The 24,659-nt window shown below is 38.9% G+C and overlaps 1 protein-coding gene across 4 annotated transcripts in view; it reads left to right on the plus strand.

Moving 5' to 3' along the window:
* Positions 1–24,659, plus strand: part of RELN (reelin) — a 375,263-nt gene that overhangs the window by 154,331 nt on the left and 196,273 nt on the right. For all 4 annotated transcript variants that reach the window (XM_067468825.1, XM_060778339.2, XM_060778338.2 and 1 more), the window contains exons 8-9: positions 1,257–1,308; positions 23,668–23,764. In XM_067468825.1, the coding sequence (XP_067324926.1) occupies positions 1,257–1,308; positions 23,668–23,764 (149 nt within the window). The remainder of the gene's footprint in view (positions 1–1,256; positions 1,309–23,667; positions 23,765–24,659) is intronic.

Here is a 24,659-nt window from a genome sequence, read left to right on the forward strand (position 1 = left end):
CTAAAGAGAGAAACATGTCAAGTGGAAGAGGCATAAAGCCAACCCTGACCGGGACCAACTTCCATCTGGAAACTGATGTCCTTACTGTGGAAGAACACGTGGGCCAAGAATAGTCTCCACAGTCACCTACAGACCCATCACCAAGACCCTACACTAGGAAGGCCATCCTGCTTGGGCAAGAGTGATCGCTGATAATGATGACATCCCAGGATCTGCTTAAAATGGATTATACGAGTTTCCACTGTGAGATAATCTGGGATAAGATTGTAATCTGTGATCAGATCCTGGGATGTAGGTGCAATGTGGAGGAAGCCAATGTCAAGTCTGGCACCTTCATTAGCAGCAGCTAATGACGTTATTATTGGGCTTATCACCTGATGTAAGAAACAGTAACTGTTTAATGAAATGTTTTATCATCACTCACTTACAGAAATCTATATCCATGTACATCCATAGGCTATCAATCATGGCCAAGTGTGATTGTATTCCCAGTGTAGTCTTAGTGGTGGATCCGCAATTGACTGTAGAGATCTATTCTGGATCTGCATGGTCTTTCACAATGAGGACATACATTTCCTGATGGAAAACAGTCCCAACAAGGGTTTGCTTGATGTGCCTTCCTCTTGGAATGTTTCTCCCTTTCAGCCTCTATTTCTGCCTCTTCAAAATCCAGATATATGCCTAGATCATGGATGAACGATTTTCATAGAACTGAGGTCACATACTGTCTCACCTAGTTATACCTATTCTTTTGTCCAATTTTATAAAAGCCCTCCAGTTGGTACAAAAGGCCAATCATTACCTTCTAGGAGTTAGCTGTACTGCTATATTTCCTCCTAATTTAGATCCATTTTCAAAACAAATGATGATCTGTCACTACTGGTTTTGATTCCATGTCTTAAACTGGAATATAGTAAAAAAAATGGCAATGTGGAATATGGATGGTGTCATAGATAAAGCTGTTCTGTATCCATCCTGGACTAGAAGAACAGTATTGAAATGAAGGAAAGTATACAACCCTTGCTTTTAAGAGGGTGTTTGTATATTACACAAGTATCATCCTGAAAGAAGCATTCCCTGTTCTGTAAAAGGAAAGAAAATTGCTCCCTTCAAATTTTAAAAGTAATTATATCAACAAAAAAATACAGAAATGTATTGGGATTGGCTGATGCAACAGACACAGTTTTCTTTCAATTTAAAATACAATCATTCATTTGTGGTTTAATTCAACAATTGTTATTATCTTTATTCTCTAGACCACTAATGGCCTTAACACAACCACAGCTTCTGTACTCCAGTTTTCTATTGGTAAGTTTTTCTGTAGTGACTTCAGTCTAAAAAAAGTAATATAACCATACAATTCATCTTCATAATTTTGTTTAAAAATATATCTGTCATGAAAGGATAAGTAAAAGTAGCTATAAATTAGGCAGCTCACCCATGCTGGAAATATAGAAATGTTTAGAAGTTATGAGAAACGAAATGTATGATTTCTTTCACTGCACAAGAACGTAATGTAGAATTGTTTCAATTATACATATTGTAGTTTCTATACAACAATTTTTAATCCTTCCTGTCATTCCAATGATATCGCTTTAGAAATCAAGCTGAAGTCTCATTGTACTCGAATTGTATGCAGAGCTAGTCAAAACCTGCTAGGAATTACTGCATGTATGTGTGGTATGTTCAGGAGAAAAAAATGTGCATGGTAGATATAGTGTTTGGTAGGAATGGAAAATATTTATTTTTGAAGAGATGATGATTCTATTAAGTGTGCATGAAAGAAAACCATTTTAGTGTACAGATAATTCAATAACTCTGAAGAAGCAATGATGACTGCAGCCCCTACGGAATCCAAGAAATGTATTTCCAAATTAAATTCTCATCTTTAACAAATAATTCTTCTAGCAGGATATGCCTCTATAGGGATGTGATTAAACGGTGGAATTCGTTACCAGAAATGAAAACTATCAATTAGAATGACATTGGGACCTTTCCTTCACTACTTTGAATAAAATGCAATGCCAAAGATTCTAGAAATGAGTTGTAGTTTGATTAATGTATGTGTTTTATACCACTTGGAAAGTAATAGTATTGAAATTAAATAACTCAACTGAGAGGAAAATAGTCTGCTTCAGATATGTCTTAGGTGTACTACATAGCTTTCCATTCTCATTAGTGCTATTCATTGTGACATTAAAATACAGGTTGAGCATCCAGAATACTCCAAAATTGTCAACTTGCATGGCTGAGATAATAACACTTTTGCTTACTGGTGGCTCAATTTTCACAAACATTGGGCTCATCTACACTGACTACTTCAGTTGCTGTGTAGTTGAATCAGCTGCAAGGCCACCTTAATATAGACTTGCCCCGAGTTAAACAAATTTGGGAGAAGGCCCAAATCCTGATAATAATAATAATAATAATAATAATAATAATAATAATAATAATATAAAACTTTATTTATACCCCGCTCCATCTCCCTCAGGGGGACTCGGTGCGGCTTACATGAGGCCATGCCCATCAGTACAGTACACTCAATATAACACAAAAACATAACAAAACCAGAAAATAAAATACATAAAATGCAAAACCAATATAATAAGTGACACAACAATATAAAATTAAGCATTAAAACACAGAAGATTTCACTGGGCAGGGCCGGATTCAAGGATAAAATTTTAAAACACTGGGAGATAGGGCAATGTAAATTATCAGGAGGAGGATCGGGGAATGAGGAAGGAATTAATTGCACGAACCATAAAATAAAGTGCTTCTAAGGACATTTTGTGCAAAGTTTGGTCCGGGAGTATCTTACATTTAATCACTGAAGGCACATTGGAATAACCAGGCTTTCAAATTTCTCCTGAAGATTGCCAGTGTGGGGGCTTCACTCACTCTGGGGAGTGAGTTCCAGAGCCAGGGGGCCACCACCAAGAAGGCCCTCTGTCTCGTCCCTGCAAGTCGCACTTGCGATGCGGGCGGGAGCGAGAGAAGAGCCTCTCCAGAAGATCGAAGAGATCGTGTGGGTTCGTAGTTGGACATGCGGTCGGGTAGGTAGGTGGGTCCCAAACCGTTCAGGGTCCCAATCCAAGTTAGGGACAATTAAGACAGTTGGTCTAGTTCCTGAGTGGAACCAGCCACAACTGTCTTCACTGCCGTCTTGTGTTCTCCAGGATCGGACAACCTGGGGACGTGGGATGACATTTCACTCTTGTGCCAGCCCCGTGTCATGACTGCATTTATCTCAATGCGAGACCCAATATAGTTTGTGTGTCTTCAAGTCATGTGCTGACTTATGGCAACTCCATTCATTCCATCAGGTTTTTAAAGGCAAGGAATACTCAGAGGTAGTTTTGCCAGTTCCTTCTTCTGAAATATAGCCTACAGCACTTAGTATTCTTTGATAGTTTCCCACCCAAGTATTAATCAGGGCTGACCCTGGTTAGCTTGCAAAATCAGATGGGATCTGGCTTACAGTGCAAAAAAAACAAAACAAAATAGAGCTAAAACATTATAAATTTCAAGGCTTCTTATTCTATCCTTGAGAAGTCAGATAGCCAGTCCTGCGAATGAATATTTGTAGAGAAAGCTTGGTAGAATTGTTTTACAGTTAGAACACCTGTAAGATCCTACCTGTTGTAATAAGAAGAGCATAACAGCATTTTTTCTATGAAGTGATGACACATCTTGCAATTCTGTTATTATTACTTTTGGTATAAAAAAAATAACTTTCCTTTGGATTTCCAAGCTTTGTTGGGCTAATTGTGGATGAAGTGGTAGCCATCTGAATCTGATTTTCATTGCTTTCTGTCTTTTTTTACAAGGCTATATTTTTAAAGTAATGAATTACTTGTAACCAAATAAGTAACAGCTAATGTGGAACCAAAACAATGTTCACAACGACAGCAAAAATTATGTTACTACGTTGGCTTTTAAAAGTTATGCTTTATGCCAAACCTATAGAACAGCCATGTTGGCATGCATATGAAGGAGGAAAATACTTACTTTTCATGATATAATTCTTTACTAATTTTCTTTTCAGCTGAAGCCATGAATAATTTTGGCAGTTCTTCTGCTGTGACAAAGTCTTTCAAAACAGTCTCTGGACTGATCCTGGGGGAAAAATCATATGTAGTTATTTTGCTCAGAAAGCATTTTCTTTATAGGAATAAATGTTTTCTGTGTAGAAAATACTACTTTCTATGCAACGACATACACATTTTGTGTAGAGAATGTCCCAAATTGCAAAGATTCTCATCGGTTATTTTTTTTAAAATCAGGGTTTATTGTCACTTGAGAAATATTTTTTAACTATTTTACCCTTTTAAATATATTCTTTCCATCCCTATTCACTTTAGAGGACTGAGTTATAAGCACTATGTAATTTCCTCTATAGGCAGCACTGCACGAGTAAAGTGAAACTATTGAAAGATTTAAGTGGAAAGTAAACTATAGCTGTCTGGCTTTAGTATTTGCAGAGTTTTTTATTTTGTTTTTAGAAATATGAGGGAGTGTTCAGATAGTCACTCCTAAATCCATGCAGTCCAGCAGTAGGTACGCCAAGAAGATTGCTTATCATGGTGTCTTTCAGCTCCTAACACTTAGTTTCTGCTTGCTTTAAATCATTTGTCAAGATCCTAATGCGCCTTACGTTATGGCAGTAACAGACTGTATACTGAAAACCCTGGGCAGGAGTTGAATGCTCATCTTTCATCCAGCTCTTTTCCACTGCCAAAACACCACGCATGAATCGAGTAATTTCAGTTAGAGGAATGGATAATGATGAAGGATTTAAGCAAAAATGGCCCAGATTTCATGCTAAATCGAAAAGCTTCTTAGATCACGTATCTGAAAGGATAATTTCTGTGAGACAATTTTGTTAAATGCAGTTTCAAGTAGTACCACATGTTCAAATTACTGCTGGGCCGTATTAAAGACAAGATCCCAGAGTCCCAAGTGACTGGTAGCTTTCTATATTTATTAGAAATAAGCAGTTATTTCTGTTAGTTTACTTATATGTGATCTTAATGATACATTTAATGGTTATTATCCTCCAAAAAAAAGAGGAGCCAAATTCCACACTACACCACAGTTCCTATAGATTCTGGCGAACAGGCATGTTCATTCTGAATTATTATTATTATTGATGTTCCTTAATTCAAAACTGATATGGTATTCTGCTTTTGCTTACTATCTACCCTAGTGGCACATAATTTCTAGCAATTTCACATTTCAGTCCTCATACATAGCTGTATTTCAGCAAGACTAAATGCTCCGAGTTACTATAATGTGCAATGGGATTACTCCTAATTAAGATATTTAAAAGCAGTACCTTGGGGATCTTTTCAGCCAGGTTTTTTTAATTGCACAGTTTAGGGCTGCAGAAGATCACACGAGAGTTTTAAAGCTCAGCTGCCATGAAATATTAGCATGCTTCATTAGCTAAAATAGTATCTGCATCTCTCACGCTCAAGCTTGTCTTCTCCCTTTGGATATGTCCCTGAACTTCCCACAAACATGATGGTTCACAGCCCATCAATGGAAGGTGACTCGCAATGATGATGGATTAATGACTAGAGGGAGCATGGATGCAGACAGCAGGAAAGAGGAGGGAAGGGGTATAGCAGAGAGAAAAGCAGAGTCTGAGCTCCTTATGTGTAGAAAGACATGTTAATGTCAAATAAAAGGCAGAGAGTTTGTGAGTGTGTATATTTTTATAGGAGCCGTTTATTTGTAGAGCTCTATCTTGAATACCATTTGCTCAGATGTGGAAGAGTATGGAGATTCCTTCGGTGGATAGCTGGATACTAAACTTATTCAAAATGGCAGAAATGTATAAATTAACTATGTTGATAATACAGAAGTCAATAGATTAACAAAGCTCAACAAAAAAACATCTTGGTGACTTGCTTTTTTTAGGTTTGTTTCTGTGCATATTTGACCTGCTGTTTCCAAAACTGGCATCAGTTACCCCCATCAGTTCTAGTTTCTTAGATATAGTTATCATGATTTCTACGGGTGAGCAGATGGCGATTGGTACGTGGCATATGTTCTGTATCTCAAAACTAGAGCTAATGGGGGAAACTGATGCCAGTTTTATAAACAGCAGGTCAAATATACACAGAAAGAAGGCAAACATTTGAGGCACCAAAATCTCTGTTGGCCAGTGTAACAAATATTTTTTTTAATACTTTTGAAGGAGATTGGGGAAAATATATATTGTTTATGAAAAATAACTTTCTCCCACACATAAAATCAATGGTAGTCGATAGAATTTTAAAAACTTAACAGCAAGAAGAAAAATCATAGTTGTTCTGTTACAGATATGGAGTTTGTATGTGTCTATTGTTTCTGTTGTATTAGTTTGTTGTTTACTTGTTTGTATTTACTTTTTACTAGTTGATATTACTGTATTTTTAATAAGTGATATTGAAAAACCATTACCGTATATTCCGGCATATTAGACGACTGAGCATACAAGATGACCCCCAACTTTTCCAGTTAAAATATAGAGTTTGGGATATATTCGTCATATAAGACTACCCCTCTTCCAACGCACACCAATTTTTTTAAAGCATCAGATTTTATTTCAATATGGTAATTTTCCTATTACTGTACCTTCTTCTCTGCCTCTCAGATCTCGCACATGTGCACCTGCACTGCTTCACTGCAGTCTTCAGGAGTGAGATCTGAGAGGCAGAGGAGGAGGTCAGACAGGTAAAAGAGGTGTGTTTGTCTGGGCCCAGAGCCACTCTATCTCTTTTTTCCATACCCCGGGTGCCCTGGACGCCTGCAGCTTGCTCCGCCCTTCACTTACACCTTCCTGGTGAGGCGCCCCTTCACCTCATTATCGGGACTGCATTAAGTCCACGAATCCTGATGAATGGATTTTCTTCTACAATACTTGTGCAGCGTCACCCTTAATGCTTTCATACAGTCGCTGCATATGGCAGGGACACGGTCATTGCAATTTTTGAGCTCCCCCCATCATATGTGGCAAACACAGATTCTCCAATCCGATTGGAAGTTTCAGCACCCATTCTATAAGACTACTCCAGCATATAAGAGTACTCCAGTGTATAAGACTACTCCAATGTATAAGACTACTCCCATGTATAAGACTACTCCCACATATAAGACGACCCCGCATATTAGACGACCCCTGACTCTTGAGAAGATTTTCTTGGGTTAAATACATAGGAAAATGTAAGCTAGAGACGGTTAAGATGTAGCCCTGCTGGTGTTGCTGCATTGCAGCTTCCATAAGCCCTAGCCATCACAGACCATGGTAAAGGGTGTTGAGAACTACATACAAGAACATGTGGCTACACTTTTCCCATATGTATGTGGGAAGTAGTTGCATGTAGTCATATGTGGGAATGCGTTTGTTTAGGATGTCATGGGATGACATTATGAGGAGCACTGAGGTCCTCTGGAGGGCAGCTACTCCAACCAGCCAGAACCCAAGCTGATGAAAAGGTCCTCACCCAGAGGACCTTTTCATCAGCTGTCCCAAGACTGTGGAACGACCTGCTGGAGGAACTCTGACAGCTAGATCAGCAGTCAGAATTTAAAAACCATCAAAAAACCAAATTCTCACAGCAGGCCTACCCAGATGGTTTTTAAGCATGAATTTTAAACTCGTGTCCTTTGTTTAGATGGCCCAAAACCTGCTCAGCCCTTTTATTGGCATTGCTCCTAAGGCAATAAACAGACATGTTTTATTTATTCTCTTAATTATTTAATACATTTTAGCCACTTTCATGACCTTGATATTCTCAAGGTAACTTCTTAACACCAAGTAACACATTTTTTGTTTCTTGGTAATCAATGTCATTTCCTAATTAGTTCTATCATAAAAAATTGGAAATGTTTATTAAATTAAAAAAAACTTTTGTTTTTGTGGACATCCTACATCACATTTTGCTCTAGTTTTTCAATGAATATCTCATTGACTCTCAACCAATTCAACCTAATTTGTGGCAGCCCCAAAAATAAAGTTTCTGGAATATAGCAACTATCTTCAAAGTAAGTACCGCACAATTAAACAAGAATAACACTTTCCAACCAAGAACAGAAAATCTTTCAAATCTTTCAGAAAATCTTTCAGAATGCTCTTTGATTGTACGTGAACTATAAATCCCAGCAACTACAACCCCCAAATGACAAAATCAAACTTGGTGGCAATTCGTCCAGTGGTTTTTGAGTTATATTAATTCCACAAAGGAAAATTACATTTTTATTTATATAGATTTAAGAGGCGGCTACTTTTTTGGCTATTCACATGTTTATAGGGCACATGCTGCCTGAAGGATTTTGGGAGGAACAGTCCAGAGACATTATGTTTCCAAACTCTGCCAAAAAGGTTCTTTCTATTTAGAATTTACCGCCAATGGACTAAAATTGTTTGCCAATGACTGCAGTGAAAGTTGAGTTGCAGGATGCATGTATTTCTGTGGTAATAGTAGGAAAATAGTAAAATGGTGCATTGATAATGTGGGTTTATAGTGTGCCTATGCCTTTTTGGAAATTTAAGAGAAAGAGTAAAGCAATGAGAATAAGGAGAAAGAAATCAACCTTCTAGTTTAATATTTCAACAAATAGATACTTTGAGAACAGAAGCACATGCCATTATGAAATTAGTTGTGGGTTTTTAAAATAATAAACGATGGATTATACAGAGATTTTTAAAATAATCCTCACAGGAATATTGTATTGGAAAACATTATGTTTAATTAAAATGTGACCAGCCATTTGATTATAAATATTAAGAAAAAGTATTATTTTCCTTTAAAATGATTTATAAGGAGGTCGTAGAATGGTGATTTAGAAAGGTGGTGTTGAAAATGCTGTAAGTAATTTGAGACAGAGGAGACTGAACCACAGTTGTAGGAGCACATTATTTACATGAATTTCATTCATATTCTGATACTTCTGAATGTTCAAAATCCTGGTGAAAATTCCAGTCTTTGACACATTACAGTGGAACAAATGATAGGTGAACCATTTAATCCAAATTCATCCTGGATATATGCTGGAAAATTGGAAGAGAATGAGCAGAAATATTTGTCTGAGTTGTTTTTCTCCAAGATTCGCAGGATTTTCAGCCTTTGATTATATTTCCTCCACTCTGGAACCAATAGGAAGGATATTGAGTGGCTAGGGGCAAGGTCTGCTCCACTCTGCACAGACCAGACAGCCTTTTTTTCTGGATAGAAATAGGCCACAGCTTTATTTGCTTGCAGCTGTAGACCAAGTGCATACATGGATCTGGATTCAGGCATCAACCAACCCAATGTTGATCGATGAACCCAAAGTTATGTGCCAATCTCAAAGTCTTTGGAATATCATGTGAGGGTCCAGATGTGCAGACGGCGAGCCTGTTCTTGCAAGCCATTAAATTTCACATACCCCGAGTCTCTGGGAAGGAGGACGGGGACCCCCATCTGTTACCAAAGCCTGTGAAATGTCAGGTACCCAATTCTACATCAGTGACCCATGCAAGTTTTGAAATTCTAATGCCAGGCTGTCTCTGGCTGTCAGCTGAAATTGAAATCCCATTTGCAGTGCAGGGTTTTAGAGACTGATGTCAGCCTGTCAAAAAAAATAGATGGGATTAATTGTGAATGTGATAGTGACCATAAAACAGCCTTTAGTGACCATAAACAGTCTCTTTTTTTCTATGAAAAAAGTAGCAAGTTTTATAAAGACTCTGACACATAATTGAGTACCATGTGAATTATCTAGGAGGTAAAGATTTAGTCAGTTTGAGCTTGGGACAGAGAACATGGCATTAGGTACGGTAAAGGTAAAGGTTTTCTCCTGACATGAAGTCCAGTTGTGTCTGACTGGGGTGTGGTGCTCATCTCCATCTCTAAGCCGAAGAGCTGGCGTTGTCTATAGACTACCTCCAAGGTCATGTGGCTGGCATGACTACATGGAGCGCCGTTACCTTCTCGTCGGAGCAGTACCTATTGATCTACTTACATTTGCATGTTTTCGAACTGCTAGGTTGGCAGAAGCTGGGGCTGACAGTGGAAGCTTACGCCGCTCCCCGGATTCGAACTTGCGACCTTTCGGTCAACAAGCTCAGCAGCTCAGTGCTTTAACCCACTGCGCCACCGGGGGCATTACATTAGCCAAACTGAAAAATGCAGGTGTACATTTTCTTTGTTTTATTTATTACTAGCTTGGGTACCCGGCGTTGCCTGGGTTATTAGAAGAAGTATTTTTTTATTTGACAAAATGCATAAGGTTGTGGGTGTACTACAACTCACATCAAGCCAGGTTAACCCCCTGAAACTCCCATCAATACTTAAAATTTGTCGTGTTGGGCAAGTTTACTCTAGATGCAGCATCAGTGGGGTTCAGTGTGCTCTCTTGCTGGATGAAGTACAATTTTCACCATGGTGGATCAGTCTCGTCAATTCTCTCCAGTACCTTCAGTTCGTCATGGGTTTTCTGTGTGCCAAGTTAGGTCCAAATGCATCATCGGTGGGGTGCAGACTGTTATTTGATTGCAGGTGAACTATAAATCCCATTACCTACAACTAATAAATGTCAAGACTAATTCCCCCCAAAATGCACCAGTATTCAAATTTTGGCATATTGGGCATGCAAGCCAAATTTAGTGCATTTACAGGGCTCTTTGGATATAGGTGAAACTATAAATCTATAAATTCCTATAAATCTGGATGAATTTCCCCAAAGCTCTCCTGTATTTTTTTTGTTTGTCATGGGGGTTCTGTTTGCCAAGTGAGGCCCAGGACCATTGTTGGTGGGGTCCAGAGTGCTCTTTGATTGCAGATGAACTATAAATCCCAGTACCTACAACAGCTGTAAATCAAGCTGAATTTCCCCCAAACTTCTCCAGTATTTTTCTTTAGTCATGGGAGTTCTGTGTGCCAAATGTGGTTCAGGTCCATTGTCAGTGGGGGGCACAGTGCTCTGACTTGATGCAGGATCAGGGGCGGCTCAACCCATTGCACAAAGTAAGCATTTGCAGTATAATTGATTTTGCCCAGGGGCACTCTTGAGGCACTCTTGGGGGGAAATAGACCTCGACATATGCGAGTTGTAGTTACTGGGACATATAGTTCACCTACAATCAAAGAGCATTCTGAACTCCACCAATGATGGAATTGAACCAAATATGGCACACAGAACTCCCACAGCGAACAGAAAATATATATCAGTGATTGGTTGGGGGGTGGGGCGCCAAAATACTGTTTGCTTACTGTTGAAAATTACCTACCTCTGTGCAAGATGAACTACAAATTCCTTCACGTGGAAGCAATCACTCAAACATCTCCAGTGTGTTTAGTTGCTGATTAGTTCTGCTCTGTTTGTTGTGCAGACAGAGTTGAAAAGAGTAGGAAAGGGTTAAAGGAGAGGCAGTGGTTGGGATCATGCAAATTCCACACCAATGGAGAGAGTAAGAAACACTTACTGTGGTGGAGGAAAAACATAAAATCTAGGGTGAAATTGTTCCCAAATGAAAGCATTCCTTGGGTGGTACTTGGGGAGGACATTGGCCAGGGATGGGCTACATGTTCATGGTGCTCCCTATAACCTGAAATGTCATTGGAGGGAGGGCTTTTGGTGGCTCCTCAGCATCGTGGGTTTGTTGAAGTGGGAGCCTGTCTGTGGAAATGAGCACTCCAGCCACATACATACACATTTTCATGTTTATTATGGATATAGATGTAGCCAAGTAAATAAGAATGTGAACAAGAATAGGAAATAATGCCAGTCAATTGATGGCGTAACAGAAAGCCATAATATTAATTTAAAATAACTGTCCAATAATCAGTCTTATCTGTACATGCAGTGATGATGTAATATTGAGTGGGCATTTGTAATATCTCCCCCCCCCCCCGAATACAATCTACTGTTTTAGATACATTGTATGCTGTTTGTTAAATTCCTGATTCAAGATTTCTTTTCCTTGAAGATTAGTACAAAGCCAATTCTTTCACGGTTTTTTTTTTAGTCAATTGAATCACTTTGCAGTTATTCTCAAGGGGTTCAGGGCATCACAGCCCATGGTAACAAACATAAAATTGCTGTCTTCACAGATGACATCCTGCTTATCTGAGTAAAACACAAGCTTCCATTTGATAGTGTGGACTGCTGGTAGTGTATCTGCTTTCCATAAACAAGGCATAGTCAAAGGCTATTCCCTTGGGCGCCTACCAATGAGACTCTAATTAAGTGCCTCTGCCTGTTGTCTCAAAGGCGTTCAGGCACCTGGAAGTATAAAGCTCATATGATTTAGCTATGTTAAGAATAAGCTACATGTGCAATTTCTTTTGAAGAGTCTCCCTAAGTGGCCATCATTTAATTTTGTACTCGCTTGAATGAATGTCCTTTCTTGGAGTTTTATTTTCTGTCTCCTTACCGGTGCTATTTAATTGTGCGTCCAAGCACAATTTTTTGACAGAGCAAGAATAATTTTACAGTATTGAAACACACCCAATGTAAGCTTATTGACAGTCTGAAATAGAAGAACTGGTCAATTTCAAACTTTTTCCTGCTGAGTACAAACTTTTAAACTTTGTTTAAAATTAAGTTTGACTGCCAGGCTGACTGGGATATGGAACTGAAATCCTGTTTTTGAAATAAGATTGGTGTTGTGTGCCTTCAAGTCATTTTTTACTTATGGCAACCCTACGGTGAATCTATGGTTTTTGTAATTTTTATAGTTTTATGGAATCTATAGTTTTTATGGATTTTATATGTATTTATGATGTGATTTAATTGCTTTTAACGGATATGTGTGTGTGTGTGTATGTATATGTATGTATGTGTGTATGTATATATATATATATGTATGTGTGTGTGTGTGTGTATACACACACACATATATATATGGCATCTAATTGTTGCCAGTCTGTACGCCGCCCTGAGTCGCCTTTGGGCTATTTATTTATCGTGTCATCAGCAACCAGACATTTGTATTACATTTTTAACAAAAAACAAACAAAGAAACAAACAAACAGACAAAACACAGAATTTGCAGGTTTGGTAGTTGATTAAATGTCCTTTAACCAGTAGCTGGCCACTTGGATTGCCTCTGGTGTTGCCGCAAGGAGGTCCTCCATTGTGCATGTGGCAGGGCTCAGGTTGCATTTTAGCAGGTGGTCAGTGGTTTGCTCTTTTCCACACTCACATGTCGTGGATTCCTCTTTGTAGCCCCATTTCTTAAGATTGGCTCTGCATCTCGTGGTGCCAGAGCACAGTCTGTTCAGCGCCTTCCAAGTCGCCCAGTTTTTTGTGTGCCCAGGGGGGAGTATCTCATTTGGTATCAGCCATTGATTGAGGTTCTGGGTTTGAGCCTGCCACTTTTGGACTCTCGCTTGCTGAGGTGTTCCAGCGAGTGTCTCTGTAGATCTTGATGCACACCGGGCATGCATACTCAGCAGCAGAGTAGCATAGCGCAAGGGCAGATATCTTCACTGTGTCTGGTTGTGATCCCCAGGTTGTGCCAGTCAGCTTTCGTATGATATTGTTTCTAGCACCCACTTTTTGCTTGATGTTCAGGCAGTGCTTCTTGTAGGTCAGAGCACGATCCAGAGTGACTCTCAGGTATTTGGGGCCTTCGGGCTGAAATAGGCGGGATAGAAATGATGCAAATAAAGAAATAAAGAAATCTATCTTGGATTTTCTTTTCAAAAAATTGTTCAGTGGAGATTCAAAGTAATAGGTGGCTTGTTTTTTTCATGACATCCAGGTGCTTAGAAGTGGGTGAATATTGTGCTGTATTGCAGACCTGCACAACCTATGGCTCTCTAAGTCTAAGTTGATAAGTCTCCCTGGAGTTGCCAATCCGGTTCCATCCATAAGCCACCACCTCTGCCCACACCCAGATTTCCTCCAATGCAGATCTTTTTCCCAAGGGTTGTAGAGGTGGGGTGGGGGTCCTGTTGACTGGAGTTGCCCTTAGGTTCATCACATTGCTGGTTACTTACTGTGCCGTCGCGCCTGGGGCTATTATTCTTAATGAAGGAGGGATGGACGCGGCATCTTTCCCCGGGGGATTGCTTCTTGCCCTCCTATAGGAAACTGGAACTCCCAAAAACCCAAAACGCTGTAAATAACTCAAAATAAGTTTTATTGTTGACAAAGAGTTATTTCTTTAAAGCAATGAGCTGGAAACTTCAGAGGGGCGAAGGAAAATATATGTTACAGTCTCAGTTAGTCCTGGTTCCAAGGTGCTTGAAGCTGAGAAGCCTTTCCAAGTTTCCTCTTTCCTCAATGGCTGTGAATGCTGGAGCAAACCACAACCCCAGTTCAGGTGGCCTATGTTTGAAGACTCAGGATCTTCCTTTGGTGCCAAAAGAACCGGTTTGAAGGCTCTTGAGACTTCTAACGTTGTTCAGGTTGGTCTGAACATGAAGCACAAGTCTCAAGGGTAAAAAACCTCAGAACTGGTGCTGAGAGGTAATTTAAATCAGGGTCTTTTAGAGCCAAGTCTCTTACTCACATCCATCTGGTAGAATGAAAAGAAAGGAAGCACTCCCCTCCTGCAGGAAGAGGTGGAGCCAAACAGTACTGATTGACAGCTATAAGTAACCAATCCATCCAACTATACATAAACAGGATAAAAAGGCAGGATTAAGCATGATGTAAGAGTTTAAATCTTGCAACTAACAGTTCTACACATAGGTGGCGCCACTCACGCTGTCACACTTACATAGCTGGTAAGACCAGGAGTATGTAGGTGTGGGAAATCTTCAGTTATCTTGGGTCCCTTCTACACTGCCATGTAATCCAGATTATCAAAACAGAAAAAAATCACATTAACTGCTTTGAACTGGATTATCTGAGTCTACACTGCCATATAATCCATTTCAAATCTGGATTTTATATGGCAGTGTAGAAGGGGCCTAGGTCTTTTGATCCCAAAGCAGCGAAATGAATCCAAACAGCAACTGGTGACTAGGTTAGGATAGGTTTGCTGTGCATGAACTTTTCCCATTCATAAAAAGCCCATACACAGTGAAGTTGGCCCTGCTAATCCAGATGCTCACTGCTACAGAAGTACTCCTGTAGATTTATTTTCTCCATTTGGGAATGGCATAAGGTGAGTGAAGCTGCTTTCCAGAGCTGGACAATGTAAGAGACATACCTTTGATTCTGTCACAAGAGTGTAACCCCTCATCCATGCATTACTTAGTTATCGAATGGCAGATGAAGGGTCACACAAGCACCAGACAAATATCTAATACAACGTAAGTCCCAATGCCTGATCTACACATTTGTTAATAAAGTTTTCTAGTAGATAGGATAAACCCCAACTTTAAAAATCTCTCACCAAATTCTCCTGAGTAAGCATAGCAGTTATGAAATTTATTAACAGGTTTGCTTCTGGATTGGTTACTGGTCAAATACCAGGAAATACATGGCAGGAATAATCAGACTGTTTTCACATCAAAGGTAAGTAAGCACTACTTTCCCCAGGGATCTGTGTTGGCTCTTGAGCTATTAACTTATTCATAAACAATTTGGAGTAAGGAATGAGGGGCTCACAGCTCACTCACTTCATGTTTTATTAAACTAGCATTCCTGGCTCAAAGTGATTAGTATTGTGGTTTGTACATAAGCACAAGCATTTGCTAGTCATAACTATCTTAAATAATTTGATGACATACAGACAGTCCCCGAGTTACAAGCATTCAACTTACAAAGGACTTATAGGTAGGAACGGGGATTAGTCAACAGGAAGTGAGAGCAATCCTCTGACTTGTACAGACATATTGCCTTATTTTCTTGCACTAATAATTGAGGATTGCTGGATTGCTGTGAGTTTTCAGGTTGTATGGCCATGTTTCAGTAGCATTTTCTCCTAATGTTTTGCCTGCATCTATGCCAAACATCCTCAGAGATTTGTTCAGAGGTCTGTTGGAAATGAGGCAAGTGGAGTGTACATATATCTGTGGAATGTCCTGGGTAAGCAAGTGTGAATGTTGCAATTATTAAGCTTGATTAGCATTCAGTAACCTTGCAGCTGCAATGTCAATCAGGGAGAGTATTTGTGTAGAGGTAGCCTGGCTGTTGTGGCTTAAGGCATTCTTTATTTACTGTCTTGAATCCGATATTTTTTAATACTGGTAACCAGATTTTGTTCATTTACATGGTTTCCTTCTTTCTGTTGAAATTGTCCACATGCTTGTGGATTTTTAATGGCTTCGCTTTGAAGTATCACAAGATGGTTGTCAGAGTGGTCCAACATTTCTGTGTTCTCAAATAATATTCTGTGTCCAGGTTGGTTCACAAAGTGATCTTCTATGGCTGACTTCTCTGGTTGAAGTAGTCTGCAGTGTCTTTCATGTTCCTTGATTCGTGTTTGGCCATTGCTGCGTTTGGTGGTCCCTATGTAGACTTGTCCACAGCTGCATGGTATAAGGTAGACTCCTGCAGATGTGAGAGGATCCTTCTTGTCCTTTGCTGAATGCAGCATTTGTTGAATTTTTTTGGTGGGTCTGTAGATAATTTGTGGGTTGTGTTTGTAGGTTGTGTTTCTTCATCAGCTTCCCTATGTGGTCAGTGGTTCTCCTGATGTATGGTAAGAACACTTTTCGTCTAGGTGGATCTTTGTCTTTACTCTTCTGACTTGTTCTCGATCTTTCAGCTCTTCTGATGTCTGCCGTAGAGTACCCATTGGCCTATAGACTCCAGTTTAGGTGGTTCTGTTCATCTCAGAGGAGATGGGGATCGCAGATCCAGTTTGCATGGTCTACCAGGGCTTTAATTGTGCTTTTTGTTTTTTACATGGGTGATGATTGTTTTTATATAGGTGTCTATCCATGTGTGTAGGTTTTCTGTAAAACTGTGTGGTCCAATTGTTGATTTGGTTTGTGGATGACTAGGACATCTAGAAATCGTAGTTTTCCTTCATTTTGTTTTTCCATGGTAAATTAGATGTTTGGGTGGATATTGTTGATGTGGTCCAGGAACTTGTTTAGTTCTTTTTCTCCATGGCTCCAACTGGTGAAGGTGTCAAACAAATCTGATCCATATAGTGGGCTTTTTTGTTGCTGTTTCCAGGGCTTGTTTCTCAAAGTGTTCCATGTAGAAATTTGCTATGAGCAGGCTAAGAGGGCTCCCCATGGCTACTCCATCTTTCTCTTCTAGAATTCATTGTTCCACTGGAAGTAGCTTGTCATGAGGCAATGTTGAAACAAGACTGTGATGTCTTCTGGGAAATTCCGGATAATGAGGCCAATGGTGTCTGCTATTGCTACCTTGGTGAATAGAGACACCACATCAAAGCTGATCAGTATGTCATTGGCACTGAGTTTGATATTGCTGATTTTTTCTATGAATAGGGCTGAGTCCTAATGTAATGTGTAGTGAGCCCATATGGGTGTGTAGTTGTGTGGCCAGAAATTTTGCCAAGTCGAATGTGGGGAATCCAATGGCACTCACAATATGTTTGAATGGAGTGGAGTCCTTACGGATTTTTGGGAGTCCATAAAGCCTAGGAGGGAGAGCTTCCGATTTGCATAGTTGTTGGCATATGTTAAGATTTACTGAGGAGTTCTTAATCAAAGTGTTGGTTTTTCTGGTGATTTTGTTGGTTGGGTCCTGTTTTAATTGTTTGTATGTTGTAGGATGCAGAAGTTATCTAATGTTTTCTTTGTATTGTTTTGTTTTCATGATTACCATGGCATTCCCCATGTGTGCTGGAAGAATGATGATTTCTGGATCTGAGTTCAGGTTTTTGATGGCTTTTCTTTCTTTCCTTGTTATGTTGTTGGGTGAAGTTTTGCCCTTCTCAGGATCCTCACTGTTTCCCCTCTTACTTCCTCTGCTTCTTCCTCAGGGAGATAGTAAATAGCTAATTCAACATTGGCAATTTTGTTTTCTACTGGGATCCTGATGGTGGTAACAGTAAAATTGACTCATTTTGCTAGGATTGATACTTCATCATTTGAGAGTTGCCTATTGGTCAGATTTGCTGTTACCTTGCAGTAGAATTGTCAGTAACTCCTGAAATGCAGAGCAATCTGGATTCAATAACTCATCCCAAATTCTAAATATCCCTTTTGCCTGTATGACATGTCTTTAACTGCTTCAGCATTTTGCAAGAGTTAGAAGCAACTGATTCTCTGGGTTCACATACACTGTAGAATTAATGTAGCTTGATACCACTAGCTGTGATGGTTCATTTCTATGGAATAATGGGATTTGTAGTTTGTTGAAGCACCAATTCCTTTTGACAGAAAAGACTAAAGACCTTGTAAAACTAGAGCTCCCATAATTCCATAGCATTGAGCCATGGCAGTCAAAGTGCTACTTAACTGCATTAATCCTGTAGTGTAGATTTACCTTATATCCTTGTGTTTACGTGAGAACAGTTTTAAGGCTGCAGTTCTGTCCCTATAACTAAACTGAATTTAGCCTACCTCTAAATAGGCACACCACTTGAAATCTTCTTAAACCTTGCTCTGACAATGTATTTAATTTTCCAATGAAATTTAAGAAGAAAGAGGCCAGGAAGGGGGGAAAACATTTTTTCCCCTAAAATTAATTGAACTTTTACTCCAAGTCATTATGTGTCTCAAAAACGATTCATTCGTTTCTGACAGCCACAACACTAGAGCTACCAACCCCCTTTCAAGTCTGCTAAATCATGTCTGCTGTATCACTTGAGTCTGCTAAGTGGCAATTGAAGTATCCCATTGAACCGCAGCAGAAGGACATTTTCTGTCTGGGGCAGCTAGTGGCGATGAAAAGGAAATTTGATGTTTCTGTTCTACTATTACTGTCACACTTTTCCAGTGCTTTCTAAGGAAGATCCAGAAAGACCAAAATGACTTGTTTGTTGATTTAAAATTGAGTGATGAGAATTAACTACTGGAGATCCTGGTTGAGTTATTCCAATTGGACCCTTCAAAACACAGCCCTGGTTTGCAGTATGGAATCTGTGTACACTAGAAATACATAATGTAACAACAGATGCCATTCAGTTAAAGTGGTTGATCTACCAGATGGGCAAAAATAGGTTATAATATTTTTTTTTCTTTTGCTTTTAATGTTATAAAAATCAAACAGCTGGGTTAGTAAAAAAATAAACTAGTGGCAGTTGCCGGTCAATTTATTTTCAAGAGCTTAATTGGGAATGTAACATATCTGTGTTGGTGCAACATCAGTTAATCACAGCTCTCTTGCCGTTATATTCGCAAAAATAAAATGTTGGAGCATATTGTACATGTTTTGTAAGAGTTTGAACAACTATCTTTAGCATCATTATATTTTCCATTTTTTAAAAAAAGATGGTATAAAGAACAGGAAGAAACAAAAGATTCTGTCACAGATTCTGTTTTCTATTCTGGCATGTATTTTTTTAGCAAAAACATTTTGTTTACTTATTTCTTTTCAAATTCAAAACCAGGTAATTGAAAACTTTTAAGTTTAATTGAGATTCTCACAACACATATCTTTTTGAATCTTATATGGCTATGATGCCATAAATATTTATGTCATTACAACTACGAAAAATGTGTATATATGTGGAATTACTGAAGCCTAGGACTACTTAACGTGAAGGCACGTACTCCCTTCACCTTTAAACCAAAAACCTAATTCAGTGTGTATAATGACTTCTTTGAAAGAAAAATGACATTTTTCAGATTACTGTGTTTTCCTTTTTCTGAATTTGAAAATGAAATGATTCCTCCTCTATTCCAAGATTGGAACCTTGATAAGTAGACAGACATGGAACCAGGGAGCATTTTTGCAGGAGTTGGGAAGAGAGAATGTTTGCAAATCCCTGAATCATAGCCTTTTCTTTAATGTAAAGCTTCTGGTGTTTGAAAACAACCAATCAGGCATGATTGGTTGCTTTCAGGTATCAGGTATCAGGTATCTTCCATACATATCTCCCATACGAAAAAATAGTGTGAAATTTCAGTCTTTGACCAGAATACCATGAAAGTAAAAGAAGACCCACGTAGAACCACCATGGAAATGGAATATTTTACTTTATCCAGGAGCCACATATGTTTGAAACTCTTTACCGGAAGGAAAAAAGGAAGTTTGATCATATTTGTAGGTATTTGAGCAAGTTTAATTAAAGGCTACATCTACACTGCTATATCAAATCCAGATTATCTGCTTTGAACTGGATTATATTAGTCTATACTTCCATATAATCCAGCTTTACTGTCACTTTCAGTAGTCCTTCCTAAAGACTCCTCCATCTTAGACATGCATAAAAAACTAGTAACATGTAATGACATCCAAATGACTGTATCAACCCCAGAACACTGGACAAGCCATTTTTGCTGTACATGATGTTGTACATGGTTCTCAACCTGGGGTCCCCAGATAAACTGGCTGAGATTTCTGGGAGTTGTAGGCCAAAAACATCTGGGGATCCAAAGTTGAGAACCACTGCTGTAGTAGGACAGAAAGGACCATGCAGATCATGGACGCAATTTATCCCTTGCTGTCATCTCTTGGCATAAATGGTTGAAAATATGTGTGCACATAAACAGCCACCGAGACTAATTGAGACTGTGAAAGTAGCACAATTCAAGTAACTAGCTGATGAGTTCATGCCCAGGATAAATCCCATTCTGTAGTCTACATGCATTTGATATTGAGTGATATTTTGCTGACTGTAGCTATTCCATTTCTAAAGGCTTTGGTGGGCATGTAGAAGAGGCTTCAGAAGCAGGAATTGAATTTAAATGTTAATTTGAACCCATTTCAAGGCTTCTGATTTGATATTGTTGCACACCAGAACAGGAAAACCCCTCTGACTTTAAACCTGCCACACGATGAGTGAAGAAACAAATCCTTTTTATTGAAACTTAGTAAAATAGCCAGTAGAAGAAATGCTTGTAAGTAAAGAGGAAAGTTCCAAAAAGTAAAAGGTCAGTAAAATGCAGCAACTCAAAGCAATGTCCACAAAAGATATAAAAGCAATCCAAGGCAGTATTTATCCAGATAGGAATCAACAGGATGCAAAGACAATCCAGATGCTGCTAATCAACACCAAAAGGCTAGAAGTATCCACAGGAACAAGACCCCTTAAAACAGGATTTCCATAGCACATGAATTTGATTTCCAAACGATGCCTGATCTAACAGGTTTTCCCTAGAAGCAAAGCTTATATCTCAAAACCCAGAAACTGGTTTTGTTTTCCCCCACCCTTGGCTCTTATCTGACGAAGCCTTTTCGGAGCGAAGTAAACCTTGAGTTTGTTGTCGGTCATGGCTGAACTCCAGCCGCCTGTTTTTCAACTCCCTTTCTGGCTGCTCATTAAAATTTCCAGGTGTCAGATTGCTTTCCAAACCCAAATCTTGAGAGCTCACAGAAAGAAGGAGTAAACCATCACCCCTATGCCCAGCAGGAATATTCCCATGAGAAACTGCCCTTTGCATTGGGGCCTCTGTCATTGCCTGCATGAAAATCATTGACCAAACCATCTCCATCTTGCACCTCAGCCTCAGCCCTACCATTCCCCTCATCATTTCCCACAGCATTGCCCACATTAGAAACATCATCAGAAGTAGCATGATCCTGGAACACAAACACAGGCTGATTCCCAACAGATATTGAGAACTGGGAAGGCTTTGGGAGAGTTTGGGAAGTGCGTTGGGAATCCTGTTGGGCACCATGCCCATCTGTAGTGAAATTGCTACTCTATGTTAAGGTTTTGGTGTATAGCTCTATGTTTACATATGGCAGACAGGGGAGAATAGGCACAGACAGGGTAGCCACAGCAGAGATAGGATTCATTTGCATATGGGAAGCCGATTGGTCATATGCAGATTAGTGTAGGCCCAGGATTTGAAAAGGCTGCTAGGCCAAAATGACAGTTGAGGAGAGCAGAGCTGAACATTCCAAAGGGGCGGAGCCAAGGTTCTGAAAGAGGCAGTTAGAGTGAGGGAGTTTGAAAATGACAGTTAGGAAACTGTGTGTGAAGAGGAGAGTAGGTTTTTGAGTGGCTGATAGAAATAAGCAGTTATGAAGATGTGTTAAAGACTTCTGATATAGAGAAGCAGTTAGTTAAATAGAGCTCGAGTTTTAAGGAACATAAAGAAGGCTAGTGTTGCCTTAGTTCAGAATATAATTCAGCCAAGAGTGTGTAAAGCAAGTAACATGTTTGTGAATGTGAAACATTGATAGTTTATTCAGAAAAGTTAACCAAGTAAATGGTACTGACTGAAAGCCTCAAGATTGCAACAAAACACAAATGTAACCACAAGCGTTGGAGCCAGAAGTTATAAATAAACTGTGTTACTTTGTTATACACAAGAGTGTTTCATTGCCTGTGATATCAAGTGCAAAGGTTTAACAGCACACAGAAAGTCCCAGCCAATATAAAAAAATAAACTGAATCAGTATAAGGTAGCAAAGAGGTTTTTAAAGAGGAAATAGTCTCTCTCCCTCGCTACACCATCCCTTCACTGATAATAATGGATGGGGGTGGGGGGCACAAAGACATCTCATTATTGGTACTGACCAAAGATCTAGTTCTCCTGCGAACTAGGGGAAAGCAACCGTTCTTGTGACAACATGAACGGTGGAGCAAGTAGGGAAAAATAAAGTCTGAGTGACATGTTAAAACTTTTTAATATTTTGGTCTTGAAGAGGGGATGCAGTTTGTTTCAGGCAGCAGAATGTCATAGCCTGGAATTGGCATGACCTGGAGCTGAATTTTAGTAAGAGACAAGATAACAACAACAACAGCTTTATTTGTAACCCACCCTGTCTCCCTGGGGGGTGGTTTCCAGGCAGAAAGTGGCAAACATTCAATGCCATAATAAACAGACAAACCAAATCAAAACAATAAATAAAATAGTATCAATATAAACTTATAATGACTAACCAGACAAATAAGTAATTTAAAAGAAATAAACCTCATCATGCGTCCAAAATACATTCCCAGAAATCATAATCTCTGTGTGTTTCAAGGTGACAGTTGTCTCTTCCATATACGGAGAGAGGTACAAGACTAAGGACATGTTTTATAGCATAGTACAGTAGGTTGTCTTGGAAGAGGGATGCATTGTGTCCTATATCCTCAGTGAGAGTTAATTTTTCTACTTTTTTGTTGCTCCTTCTAGTTAGTGAAAAGTTCAAAAGCAAGAATATATATTTAATAAATATTCAGATTTTCCCACTTAGGTTTCACTAGCTCTTTGTAGCTCCCAGAAGAACTTCGCGTTTTCACAACAAAAAAAGAGGATCCTCGTCTGTCATTGAATTAAATGCACTTTAAGCCCAGTCATTTTACAAAAAGACTTTCATATTTTCTTAAGAAATGTCTTTATGTATAGCAGCCTTTGAGTGTTTACTTTGGCCAATGTGGTACATGGCGCTTCCTTCTGTGTGTTACTTCTGTGTGTTTTTGGAATAGGAGATGTTTAGTAATTTATTATAGCTCCCCTAGGGAAATCTACAGCAGATTATATTGCCCTGCTGTGATTTATCATTTCCACATTATTTCTGACTCAGAGAGCATGCATTATTATGCGTTTTCCTTCAGCAACAGATCACAGCAAATTTCATCATCAATCAAAGAATTTTAAAATATGGAAAAGTGATAATGGTGGCAAGATCTCAGTCAAAAGTGAAAAGCTCTGAAGAATAATGTATTACTCGACAGTGTTATAACACTTCTAATATTATTGCTCTTCACAGGGTCAGGTTCATGTCGGTTTAGTTACTCAGATCCCAACATAATTGTGTCCTACTCGAAGAATAATTCTGCAGATTGGATTCAGCTGGAGAGAATTAGGTTTGTTTATATGTTTTTGCAGTGTTTGCTTTCTTGTATTTTTTTAATGTTGGGTGTTAAGTTTTCTATTCTGTTATTTATTTATGATATTATGACTTTTTAATGAAAAATGTAGCTTTATAGATAATGCAGATAGTAAAGAGTAACTCATTAGAAAGAGTCATTAATAAGGGAAACCTGTGTTGTATGCTACTTTATTCAAGTCTCATTATTTAGAGAAAGATGAGATATAAATATGTAAAATGATAATCTTAATAAATAATAATCATTCTGTCTGAATTGAATGCAACTAGATTTTGAAAATTAGTAAATATTTATGTAAAACATTTGTATTTTTAAAAAGCTTGTGCAGTTTGATAGTATGTTACCATGTTCCGGTGGGGTCATTATGTGCACAAATTATTTGTGTGCACAGAACAAGTACCTCTACTGAATTAAACTGGGGGTCCTTATGGACAGAGGGCTCTTTTTTGCAATTTAGAGACCTTATAACTCTTGTACTGTATTTATTTATTTATTTATTTATTTATGACATTTATATGCCACCCTTCTCACTCTGAAGGGGACTCAGAGCGGCTTACAAAATATATATGCACAGAATATATTTTATTACTAGCTGTCCCCTGCCACGCGTTGCTGTGGCCCACATAGAGGTCGGCCAAATTCTATCGTTGGTGGGGTTCAGAATGCTCTATGATTGTAGGTAAACTATAAATCCCAGCAACTACAACTCCCAAATGTCAAGATTCTATTTCCCCCAAATTCCTCCAGTGTTCACATTTGGGCATATTGAATATTCGTGTAGAGTTTGGTCCAGATCCATCATTGTTTGAGTCCAAAGTAATCTCTGGATGTAGGTGAACTACAACTCCAAAACCAACGGACACTGCCCACC

The sequence above is a fragment of the Anolis sagrei genome, chromosome 5, assembly GCF_037176765.1.
Source record: "Anolis sagrei isolate rAnoSag1 chromosome 5, rAnoSag1.mat, whole genome shotgun sequence".
NCBI lineage: Eukaryota > Metazoa > Chordata > Lepidosauria > Squamata > Dactyloidae > Anolis > Anolis sagrei.